Source organism: Gracilinanus agilis, chromosome 1, assembly GCF_016433145.1.
Source record: "Gracilinanus agilis isolate LMUSP501 chromosome 1, AgileGrace, whole genome shotgun sequence".
In the NCBI taxonomy this organism is placed as follows: domain Eukaryota; kingdom Metazoa; phylum Chordata; class Mammalia; order Didelphimorphia; family Didelphidae; genus Gracilinanus; species Gracilinanus agilis.
Window position 1 is genome coordinate 753,072,706 of NC_058130.1, and position 12,921 is coordinate 753,085,626.

The window sequence follows — 12,921 nt, forward strand, 5'->3', positions numbered from 1 at the left end:
TATCCTTTTCTCCTCTCACAGTCTGATAGCATGAAGACTGTTTCTACTTTGGGGAATCTATCAACTGTTGGAAGGTACTCCATTAATTTTAAAACCTCTCTAGGACTTAACATCTAATGGTCTTCAAAGGGTTGCTAGGACTAAAAAACTGACCAAGGTCAATATGGTCCTGAGTTTCACCAAACTTTGCTAATCTGGTCCCCAAATAAGACAATATGGTCATTCTCTCCTGGCCCAAATTTACAGATATTACAAAAGAAACATTATTTTTGAAGGCAGCTAATAGGTTAATATAATATTACTAATATCCTGTAATATTTTACTCTTAAAATTAAAAAAATTAAATCTGCTCCAGAAAATGACCGATAGCTTTTATTATTATCATTTTTTGAAACTCTTACCTTCTATCATAGTATCAATACAGTGTATTAGTTCCAAGGCAGGAAAGTGGTAAGGGCTAGGCAATAGCTGTCAAATGACTTGCTCAGGGTCACACAGCTAGAAAGTGTCTGAGGTCAGATTTGAACTCTCAATCCACTGAGCCACTTAGCTATCTCCATCAAGGACAGTTTCAAATGAACTATATTCTCTCTCCTTTGGAAAGGCATCTGAACTTAATCAAATTAGTTGGGGCAAAAAGGCACTATACAGACACCTTCTCACAGCAGAATTCATAGTGATGAACACTTGCCCCTTATACTCTCATGTGGCAGACTGTAGATATAAACTAAGATAGATAGACTTGACATTTCTAGGGTTCGCTAATTTTGTGACGTGGTCTACACTAGTAAGATCCCTCAAACTTTCTGAATGATGTGTTACTGGAAATATTGGGGTCCTTGAACTACATTTCCCATGAGCCCACTGGCTTCTTGTCGTTACACAATGACATAGACAGAGGAATAAAACTGGGGGGCTGGCATTTCACTTCCTCTTTGCTTCCTATCCAGCAGCATGGCAGGAGGTAACAGTGTGCTTTTTAAACTGACTAAGCTAACATGGCATGTGGCTTTATCTTCTAGTGGCTACTAATAAATCTTAATAAACCATAATATTTTTAAAGTTATTATTTTTATATTCATTTTATTTTTAACATTGATGGCGACCACCTGGAGAAAGAACTCTCAAATTTATTAAGATTGCTTAGGTAAGATAAATTCTGAAAAGCCACATTTCTCCTGCCATGGCTTTTCACCCTCCCCCCACCTCAAGAACTCTGAGAGAACTCCAAACTCTCTCCAGAGCTGCTGCTCTGCTTCTGCTGGGGTTTTTTGTGGTTTTTTTTTCCTCCCTCTTTTTCCTGTTTTCCCGGCCACCCAGCTTCTTTCCTTTGGGCAGTTTTTCCGGGAGCTCTTGGCCAAAAGGGAAAAGTCACTTCTCTAGCCAATCTTTGCTGCTGCTGATACAGACTCATGCTGATAACTTGAACCTGCCTGCTGTTCCTTATCCCCTTGGCTGCCAATCCAGTCCTCGTCACCTGCCCTCTCCCTCCCCTTCCTGAAAGTGATGCTCCTACTGATGTTATCTCAGACAGTGCCTGGGGATCCTGGCCATTCCCAGTGCTGCTGCTGTTACTGACTGGAGCCTATCTCTGGAGGCTAGAAAGTATACCTATCTTCTTTTTCATTGGGAACAGTGCTCTGCCTGCCTTGAAAGCCCAGGTGTGTTTCCTCTTAGACATTAAAGGGCATTTTACCTGAGGAGAACTTCTACCTCTTCACACAGCCCCCTCTATTTGGGTTTTCGAGCCTGTTGCTTTTCCAGTCCCTGCCCCACTTAGGCTTCCTTGCGCTGCCTATCAGAGAAGGGACCAAGATAGCACATAAGCCCTAGACTTTTACCCCAAAGGGGAAGGGAAAAGAAGGTTACTCTTCCAAACAGGAAATAAAATTACAAGCATGGCCTGTCCTAACTTTTAAAGAGCAGAGATGGATTTTAAGCCTTTTCAGACTCCATTGTTTTTTGAAACTCTCTTTATCATATTGTACTTTGCTGGTTGCTTACTTTACAATTTAATTTTGCTGTTTTACGATTTAATTTTGTTGTTCTGAGTTCATATGCTAATCTGATCAATATCTTTCTGTTACACTGAATCATTTTAAGCTACTGTGTTTTTGGCTATTAGATAAATTCTGTTACATGATATGATCTGTACCTCCCCATGACTGTACTAAAGCAAATTTCATTGTAAAAATGCATTCAATTTACACAAACCCTTTCACGAGATCACATATTGCCTTAACAGTTTTTATTTTACTTTGACAATTGTATATAACCTTTGGAGAATTTAATGAGTTAAATATTTCAAGTAATTTTAAGGAGCCTTTAGAAGCAATTTTAGATATCTAGTATCATTTGCCTGCCTCTGAAGGAAGAGTATTTGTAACAAGGAATAAGGGTCCATTAGTAGTTGAAGGGATGTGCAATGACACTATTTTATTTAATTTCTCCACTTCCACATTTATAAAAATGTATTGGATGAGAAATCGGAAGTAATTTTCACTATTTATTCCTCTGCTCCACCTGAAATGAGTGGGACATTTTGAAAACAGGTCTGTAAACTGTTACAGTCCCATACCAGAGAGAGCAAGATGCCTAAGAAGCTTAATTACCCTGTAATGGATTATAATCTCATCCGAGAGGTGTGAAGGATTTTCTCTGAAGTATAGTAGCTTCAAAATAATTTTTTTAGTATTTGTAACTCTTCAATTTATTCTACTCCACCAGAATGATCTAAATTCTTGGTGATATTTTAGATCAAAAAAGTTTTTTATCAGCTTTGTGTTTTGTTTTTTTTGGTTTGTTTTTTTCCCTAGGTTCTGCCCCACATTTGGATGGAGGCAGTAATAGATTTTTGTTAATCTCAGCCATGGTTGAATGATTTGCTATATCTGTTGAATTTGTGACAAGTATACATTTTTAAAATATTATACAGCAAGTGGCTATATAGAAACTCATGTGAATCCTAAATAACAATGGGTTTGTTTGCTATTGCCATTAAATGTGTTACTGTAATTTTGGTACTTTCTTTGAATGTGCATTATCTACTCTACTACTGTTTTGTTTTTTTTTAATATCTGCTATTTTGTAAAAATCATTTGCATTCACACAGTAGTTCATGGCCTAAAGTTTAAAAAAGAATTGGATCTCATTTTTGGTGAAAAACCTTTGTGTTCTACCAGGGTGTCACTGATTCTAAACTCTATTTTTTATTTTTAATAAATTCTTTTATTATCCTTTTCCCTTGTATGTGCAATACAGTATTTGAATTTCTTTTTTTATCTCATTTTTGTACTTAAACACATTATTGATATTAATCTTTTTTGATTTTACAGTAATATAAGTTTAATATAAATATATACTTACCCAAAAGCTTCAGACTATGGAAACCTGCCATTTATTGATAAATATTACGGGACTGTGATTAATGATTCTATCTGATTCCAGGAGAAGGGAAGAAAAGAGCCACTATACAGTGCCAAGAAGCACAGGGTCAAGGAGACCAACCAATCCCAATGGAATTGTGAGAATCTGCACAGTGCCTAGGAGCACAATGTAAAAAACAACCAAACCAATCCAGGTAGGATTGATGAACTTTCTACACCAATACTAAGGACTTGAACCTAGTATTTGGGGTTCAAGATTGCAGCTTTTCTGACATATGCTAGAGGCCAGCCTTCCCTGAGCCACATCCTAGTCAAGTACCAATGGTTGGCTATCATCCTGGCTCCCCTATCCCTGAGAATGAAGGCAAATCAGACTGGGAATGACACTCCCCGCTTTTTTCTCTCTTATAATATGGAAACTTTCTATAGTCCTGGCTCCAGATTGGGTAAGTGCACAATTGTTTAAATCACTTCAATTGGGCCTTGGCTCAAGGACCTGTTATAAGTTTATTTTTCCTTTATTTACATTTTTGCACATAAGACTTTGACATTTTATATTTCATCCACAAATTGTTTTTTCTTTTTCATTTGGATTTTTTAATGTTTTTGGATTTCTTTTGATAATTGACTCATACAACCCCATAACTCAACCATGTATCTTTAGCTGATCTGGGTATTTGTCTCTATCCTCTTCAGGGGAGAATGTGTTATTGTTCTCCTCAGGGAGGTATGTATTATAATTTATAATGTAAAGTTTAAATTCTTTTGAAAATAATTTCAGGATAAGAAATTTGCTACCTCCCCAAATCCAGAAAGTGAACTATTTGGAGAAGGCACCATGAAGATGCCTACAGGGACCCTACACTGCATCAAAAAGATCCAGAGTGAACTTTGGGGTGCAGCTGATTGAACTATGGCGGTTTGAATGCATTTGAAAGTACACTCTTATGCTGAAGGGGACTGCCCCCTAATTGGCTTTTTTGACAATGCACTTAGCAATCATTGGATCATTGGTTTTGTCCTTTTTTCCTTTTATCCCCAAATTACTGTAATTTAAAAGTTGGTTATGTATACAAGAGCCTTCGGGGAGACCAGTCTCCCTTGGCTCTCAGGGGGGAATGTATTATTGGAAATATTGGGGTCCTTGAACTACATTTCCCATGAGACCACTGGCTCTCTGTTGTTACACAATTATGTAGACAGAGGGATAAAACTGAGGGGCTGGCATTTCACTTCCTCTTTGTTTCCTATCCAGCAGCATGGCTGGATAACATGTAACAGCACTACCTTTTAAACTGACTAAGTTAGCATGGCACATGGCTTTATTTTATAGTGGCCACTAATAAATCTTAATAAATCATAATATTTTAAAAGTTATCCTGTTTATATTCATTTTGTTTTTTACAATGCAGATCATTGAGGGGGCAGGAAAAGCCACTGTGAATTAATGACAAGTTAAACAGCAGACTAATAAAATCTCCACATTTAGCAGTAGCTACAGTGGCTGAAACTTGCTGTAATTGGAACCTTCAAGCTACCATAGAGTATCAACCTGCCTCTGGGGTCAGAATAGTAGCCTCCTATAACCACTCTCATTGTCAGGAGAAAATTGTTTCTGTTGGGGAAAGCGATAGCTAAAGAAAGAACCTGATATTCATTTAGCATTTGTTAATTTGTGAATTAGGACAGTTAGGTGACAGCACTGGACTTGGAATCAAGACTCATTTGCCTGAGTTCAAATCCAGTCTCAGACACTTACTAGCTGTGTGACTTAAGTCACTTAACCCTATTGGCCTTAGTTCCTCATCCGTAAAATGAGCTAGAAAAGAAAATGGTAAATTCAGTCCAGATTTTTGCCAAGAAAACCTCAAAGGGGGTGATAAGAGAGTTGGACACAACTGAAAATGACTAAGCACAACTTGTCAATCTACAAAATTTAAATCCCTTGCTTTGGGTATTTTCCTTGTTTGGAAATGATAATCCTAGACAACTTCTGGGTCATTCCTAGGTGTCTATCAATGAGGAAGGAAAGAATCAAGATAGATTTGGTTTCATCTGTATGCCAATGGATTAATCTCAAGAATCAAGAGTACAGAGTGCACTTTTGTAAGCCACATGGGTAATTAAGATTGTTATTTTTTCTAGCTAGGTGTGCTGGTGATATAATGTTCTAAGAATTAGTTGAAATTGGTGCTCCATGTGCTGTGTTCTCAATGATTACCTGCAGTATTCCAGAATGAGAGTTGTATCCACATCTGAATTCTGAACCAGTGTGCTCATAAGTTCTTTCTTTCTTAGTGAATGCTCCCTGAACACTGGTTGAAAAGAAATCTAGAGAAAAAGCAAATAGACAGCACCAAAAAAGAGGGAACATGCCTGAACATCAGTAGAAACAGGTACAGGACTTCAAGTAACCATATATACAAACATGTCTAATTTTTCTATTTTTGCAAAAGCAAAACCAGACTTCCCCCAAAGATCCTCAAATTCTATTTCCCCACTGCTCCTCCTGAGTCTAAATATGCATAACAACAGCTTATAAGATCATTAATAGCCAAATTTTTGCAACAACCTTGTGATGCTTGGCCAGAGAAGGCACATGTAAAAATATGGTCTCAGAACTTTCCAGTCATCCCATATGGGGCTCAGAGATACTGGGCAAAGATGGTAAAAAATAGGATCTGAAGCATATACTCCAAATTACAAAGTAGGTCAAAGGAGTATAGATCTAGAGCTGGAAGCAAACCTAGAGGTCATTCATTTTATTTTAATAAACCCTTACCTTCTTACCTTTACCCTTGCCTTACCTTATCTTATCCTTATCCTAACCAATACAAATTATTGGTTCCAAGGCAGAAGAGTGGGTAAGGGTTGGGGTTAAGTGACTTGTCCAGACTTAAGTGACAGGCAGTGACTAAGGTCAGATTTGAACCCAAGATCTCCCCTCTCCAGACCTGGGGCCATTCGTTTTAAAAGTCGTGGGTCAAAAGGATTCTCGGTTTAAAAAGACACAGAAGGTTATCTAGTCTATCTTCCTCATTTTACAGATAAAGAATCTCAGCCCCAGAGAAGTGATTTGCCTGAGGTCCTGCAGGTAGCTAACTTGTAGGCAAGATTTTAACCCAGGTTCTCAGATTCTAAATATCTTCTCTACTCTACCTTGGATGGGTTCTCGTAGAGCTAATAATTTCTTTGCCCCACAAAATTAAATCTCCTAAATATATCAGATTCAGAAGCTGCCCTGGAATTAGAGTGAGGGGACTTTGCCCTTTACTCTGTTGCTTACTTGCTGTCTGGCCGTGGGCTCTCTACTATTCTGAGCCTCAGCTTCCTCATATGTAAAACAAGGGCATTAGGCTGGATGATCTATTTGGTTAATTCAAGTAACCGTACATACAAACATGTCTAACAAACCAAAGGATAAACTCCTTTGATTTACTTCAAGCAAACCCATGAAAGATTCTTGAACTGTCCAGTGACCAGTCCTTTTGTAAAGAAAGTCATCCCCTCTGCTGAAGGCCAGGCCTGATCTCAATGAAAGGCGTTAGGACAATGCATGCCATGCACATGCACACATACTTGTAGGAGAAGAAAGTAGGGCTTTCCCCTCCAACCCAACAAAGGAAGGCTGCTTTGTAAATAAAGTCAGTCAAACACTCAGGCTCTTACCCCAAGTTTCCCAAGGCGAAGGCCCCACTGGGCATCGATGATTAATTCTTGGAATTTCAGCCTTATTTCTGTTTCCTTATAGAGATAAGCCAGTTGAGCTCCAACCTGGGATACAGCCTAATGGCAAAAATAGGACAAAATTCAGTTGTAAATTAAAGACTCTCCCATCCTGCTAAATATAAGCCTCCCCATAGAAACATGACATCTTGCTATATGAAAGACTCCAAATTCATTCACTGATCAATAAGCATTTACTATAGACCTATTATGTGCCAGCACCACACTTGGCACCAGGGACACAGAGAGGAGTAGAATGCCTCCTGCGTCCACATGGACATATACTGAGGAAATCTATAAAAGAAAAACAAAGTGGACAGGAAGGAAGACACTGACAGTTGGGAGAAATTTAAGAGTGATATGACTAATAGTATATACAGGCAACTAGGTGGTCCAATGGATAGAGTGCTTGGCCTGGGGTCAGGAAGACCTGACTTCAAATCTGATCTCAGACATTTATGCTCCGCATGAACCTGGGCAAGTCACTTAATGGCTGTCTGCCTCAGTTTCCTCATCTGGAAAATGAGAATAATAATAGCCTCCTAGGGTTGTTGTGAGGATCAAAAGAAACAATATTTGTAAAGCACTTTGCACAGTACCTGATGAAGTAGGTATTATATAAATACTAACTATTATTATTGTGTATAATACCTGTTACTTTTCATAAAGCCTCATCATCTTTGTGTTTTGGGTTATCTTGGTAAAGTCAGGAAATTCCACTTATTCTGATTAAAAACAAAAAACCTCTGAGGACACAACATCAAATACACACAATCAGAAAGCTATTTGGTGGGTAAACAGACTCCTTTCTGGCTCTGTGGATCTGGAACCACCTGGGCAAAGGGAGGTGGATAGAGAACAGAGAACTGTCATTTAGGAGATGGTGTGGACGAGGCCTCCTCTCTGGGGTGGGAATGGAGTAGGGAGGGCTAGGCACAGTCCTAGCCCTGACATGGATGATGGCTTGATTCATGAAAACTGGGTCTCCCTTCCTGACTCTAGGGGAAAAGGAGTGGGTAAGATAACAAGTTCTGTTTTGGACATCTCAAATTTGAAAAGCTTCTTCATCCAAAGAGTCCAACAAATGTCTATTAGGAGAATTCTTTCACTGGCATGTGACTCTGCTCTTATAAAGGAAGCCAATGGAGTCTCTTCACAGAAATCTGCTTTCTAATTGCTTTTGCTCAAATAGAACTATTCCTTTGAGCAAAGAAGTGCTGCTGAGAAGGAGGAAGGTAACATTCACACTCTTTATAATACTCAGGAGTAATCCTAGCCCTGGGTTTAGAGCTGAATGGGACCTCTGAGGACCTCACATATCAAATCAATTGTTTCTACCTTCACAAGATCTCCATGTTAGATGTCTTCTCTCCAATCTCACAACTCCCAGTCAATCAGGCAACAAACAATTATTGAGCCCTTACCAGGTGCCAAGCATAGAATACTAACAGAAGCAGAAAAATGCCGCCCCCTCAATACATTTTATTTTATTTTATACCTTCTGCTTTAGAATCAATACAAAGTATCACTTCCAGGGCTGAAGAACAATAAGAGCTGTAAGGATGGATGGTAAAGGAAAGAATTTGGGTGGGGGACAGAGTGTTGCACAAGAGGAACATGAGACAAGAAAGGTGGCTGAGGACAGTAGAGGATTCTGGGAAGAATTCCTAAGGACTTGGTCTTTGGTTTGGGGAGCTCAAGGAAGGTGGAAACAGCGAGTGAGCTCTGAACGAACTGAAGGCTAATCTGTGAATTTCTCCAACTGGAATTGAAGTCCTGATACCCTGTCCTTTGTCAGCGGACATTTCTGGACTCCATCTGGGAGCAGATCCCCCAAACCCCTCTTCCTTGTCCTTGCCTTACAGAGAGACCCTATTCATCTGAACTATAGTTATAGCTTATAAACTAGATATAGAAATAGAGGGAAGGGAAGGAGAAGCTTTGGGTTTGGAGACTGAACTGGCTCCCCAAAGTGACGGACCTTGGATTAGACATTAGGGCCACCAATTTCCTCTGACCACCACCCTTACCAATCACCCCGATATTCTTTTTTTTTTTTAAACCCTTAACTTCTGTGTATTGGCTCATAGGTAGAAGAGTGGGAAGGGTGGGCAATGGGGGTCAAGTGACTTGCCCAGGGTCACACAGCTGGGAAGTGTCTGAGGCCGGATTTGAAACCTAGGACCTCCTGTCTCTAGGCCTAACTCTCAATTCACTGAGCCACCCAGCTGCCCCCAACCCCAATACTCTTAATAAATACTTTTGACAGTCAGATAGCATTCAAGGATTCTTAAAAGACAAGAGGGGTAGGAGGTACCACAGCTTTGCCTGGCTGAATCCATCTTTGAGCCAGACCCCACCCCCCCATGGTGCTAATGACCAGTCTCAGGGGAGGCTTATGTGAACCCTGATTCTAGGCAACATCGAACTGGGTTATCACATACCTCATCTTGTGTGGAAGCCTTCCCTCTAACCTGTGAGGGCTGACACACCTTCCCTGGTCATCCACCATCTGGGTGAAACCCTCTTCAAGTCCCCTAGTATTAGTGGCTCCATAAGAGTGGGAGGAGAGAATCACCACACCGACCCATCTCTCTTTCTAACCTGATCCCTTTCCATCAGGGCCACTAATACAGAGCTAAGCAACTGGGGTTAAGTGACTTGCCCAGGATTATACAGCCAGGAATTGTCCAAGACCATATTTGAATCCAGGACCTCCTGTCTCTAAGTTTGTTCTATCCACTGAGCCACCTAGTTGCACTCCCCTCAAGATACATTCTAACAGGAGAACACAGCATGTAAAAAGGATCTGAAAAGCAAAGGAAGGGGGAGGAAAGGGAGGAATGTCAGAGAAAGTTCTATGGACATGAGTCAGCAGTACAACCCAGAGAAGGGATGCTATCTGTGGCCTCTTTTAACAAGGAGAGGCTCTGGGAGGCCCTAGCCAATCAGAAGGGGCCTCAGGGGTACAGTAAGTTTCCAGGGTAAAAGATTTCTCTGCCATGGTAAAGAAAGTACTTCCCGTGGAGATTCTAAATACAGGTCTCAGTTCTCCATCTACCTCCCTTTGTTCAGCTGGCTTCAGGTCCCCCAGAGCCAGAAAGGAGGAAACTTCTGCTTTCCCACAAAACACTTTCTGATTGTAGCTTCCATTTTTTGAGTTGTTTTAATCAGAATAGCTGAAATTTGGCCATTACAGATGAGTCAGCAACACAGCCTGGAGAGGGGACACTGCCTGACTCAGGCCTCGTCAACTCTCACCTAACTGGTCTTGGGTCTCTCCCCAGGCCAATCCATTTCGCCCACAGCTGCCCAAGTGCTTTTTCTGAAGCACAGATCTAACCATCCATCACTCCCCCACTTTATGACCTGGAATGAAGTGCCTCTGGCACAAACTCCCTGGTTTAGCTTTTAGAGTACACCAGTCTTGACCTATCTTTCCCACCTCCCAGATGTTGCTCATACGTGGCACCATCTCCCACCTCGTTGCGTTTGTACTTGCTCTCCACATGCCTGGTCCACACACGCTCATCAACTTGGCTTTGCTAAACTCCTCTTCTGTGTCTTCTAGGCACAGCTCCATGAACAACTTTCTCCATAAAGCTTTTCTTGATGCCCTCAGCTGCTATTGCCCTTCCTCCCTAATTACTTAGACTTTATGTGCTTCCCTTCCCCCGTAGCACTAGGCATTCAGCAAACACTTAAAATGCATATGGATCGATGTGTGAAAGAAACAAGAGTTCTAAGCCATACCAAAATCTTGCTGTAATTTTGCCATGTGGTATTGATGACTTTCCAGATATTTTCAAAGACGTCTTTCTTTGGTAAAAGAGTTAAATAACCCAGGGCCAGGTCATGGTCCACCAGACGACAATTAAACACCTAAAAGAATAAAGCACTGAAATAAGCAAAATCTTCCCATTAAAACAAGTAAATTCCTAAGGGTCTAATAGCTACTAATCTAATTATGTGTTGTCTATGAGGAGTTATTCTCATTTGCGGTTTTGGCTTCAGTTTGCTCATTTTAATGAGTCACTCATTGGTTAAGTTAAGAAACTATACAAGTGGGGCAGCTGGGTAGCTCAGTGGATTGAGAGCCAGGCCTAGAGACGGGAGGTCCTAGGTTCAAATCTGGCCTCAGACACTTCCCAGCTGTGTGACCCTGGGCAAGTCACTTGACCCCCATTGCCCACCCTTACCAATCTTCCACCTATGAGACAATACACCGAAGTACAAGGGTTAAAAAAAAAAAAAAAAAAAAAAAAAAAAAAGAAACTATACAAGTCACTGTAAAATCCATGAAGGAATGGACCATATCTCTCCTAAACTCTTTATCACTGGGGCCTAGTATAATAATGTTCCACATAGGGTAAACCTTCAACAAGTGCTTGTTAAGATGAAATAAAAAGCAATGAAAAACGCTAATCATAAATTCTACCAGGTAGAAACAGACAAGTGCACAGTAAACTATGAGAGCTTTTGAGTGTTAGCAGGAAGTTAATGCAGAATGAATGCAACAACTATAATTTCATATTTTTAGAACTGGCCTAAAGGCCTTGTTTCACAAAACTGCTAATTTTAAAAGATTTTTCAGGCTGGAAAGTATGGATTCAAAGGCCAAATAAGATACTACATCCCTGTTCTCTGGGATATTAAAAAGACCCAACCAATAGAAGCAAAAATCCAAATTTGGGGAGCTCATAATATGGCAGTGGAGGATAAAGAGGCAGTAGAGGAGAAAAAAAAATCTTGTTGTCCACAGGGGAAGAAGTGATATCTGCAGACAATTATGGTACCAGAGAAGGAACTGGTAGATAGGTCATGATTATGGTACAGATATACTAATTATGGTAGAAAATACCATATTGGTTGGAATATAGGTCAACCTTTTACCCCAAATCTGACTTGAACAAAGCCAGAATGTGGCCCATAAATTGGTGATTTTTCAGTTTTTTTCCTATATATTTTTGTCGCTAAAAAAAAATCCCAGTGCTTGCTTCAGCAGCACATATATACTAAAAGAAGTTCCATTTTATGGGAACATTCTACATTTGGACTAATGTGGAAAGATAAATCAAAACACCTGATAATTTCGCAGGAGATTGGGCAAACACAAAAAGACCAGATAGCAAATCCATCTCTATAGAACTAAAGATTCTTAGCTTATTTCAGTGGATATAGTCAGTCATCTATTAGGGATTGGCCTGTAGGCCTATAGTTAGGTTGACTGTTCTTTGGAGTTTGTTTCCTATTCTTCCTTGGTGCCCAGAGGAATGCTTTTCTCAACAGGAGAGCAAAAAAGCTATGCTGGCATTTCCACTCATCCTCATGGAGCTGGCTTCTCTCTAAACCTGAAAATGATAAATGCCTCCGGCTCTTCCATCTACTCAATAATTGTTTGCCCTAAGGTAATTCTATCCTCACCAGAATCCCCTGGCCCATTCATTCACTTCCCCAATATAATGTAAACTTTCAAAGAGAAGGAACTTATTTTGGTCTTCGCTCTAGAGCCCTAAGCAAAATATCCTAAACTTAGATTGGATGCTAAGTACATGTTTGGTGTAATTACGAACTGAAAACTAAAATGCTGGGTATATCATGGTGCTAAACTGCTTCTTCATCAAAAGGATCCAACAAATGTCTAATAGGAGAATTCTTCCCTGCTCCTATAAAGGAATTCAATCCTTTCACAAAAATGTGGGTATAGTTGATTTTGCTGCAACATAACTAAATCCTCAGAGCAAATAACTATGTGGCTGGGAAGGGTGAAAGTGACTAATACTATTTATAATATCTAATCATAATCATA

General features: G+C 40.0%; 1 protein-coding gene across 1 annotated transcript in view; it reads right to left on the reverse strand.

The window, feature by feature from the left end:
- KNTC1 (kinetochore associated 1) overlaps positions 1 to 12,921 on the reverse strand; it is a 114,726-nt gene that overhangs the window by 37,067 nt on the left and 64,738 nt on the right. The window contains exons 40-42 of the mRNA XM_044658762.1: positions 10,866 to 10,994; positions 7,056 to 7,172; positions 5,608 to 5,717 (exon numbers count right to left, since the gene is read on the reverse strand). Of these exons, the coding sequence (XP_044514697.1) occupies positions 5,608 to 5,717; positions 7,056 to 7,172; positions 10,866 to 10,994 (356 nt within the window). The remainder of the gene's footprint in view (positions 1 to 5,607; positions 5,718 to 7,055; positions 7,173 to 10,865; positions 10,995 to 12,921) is intronic.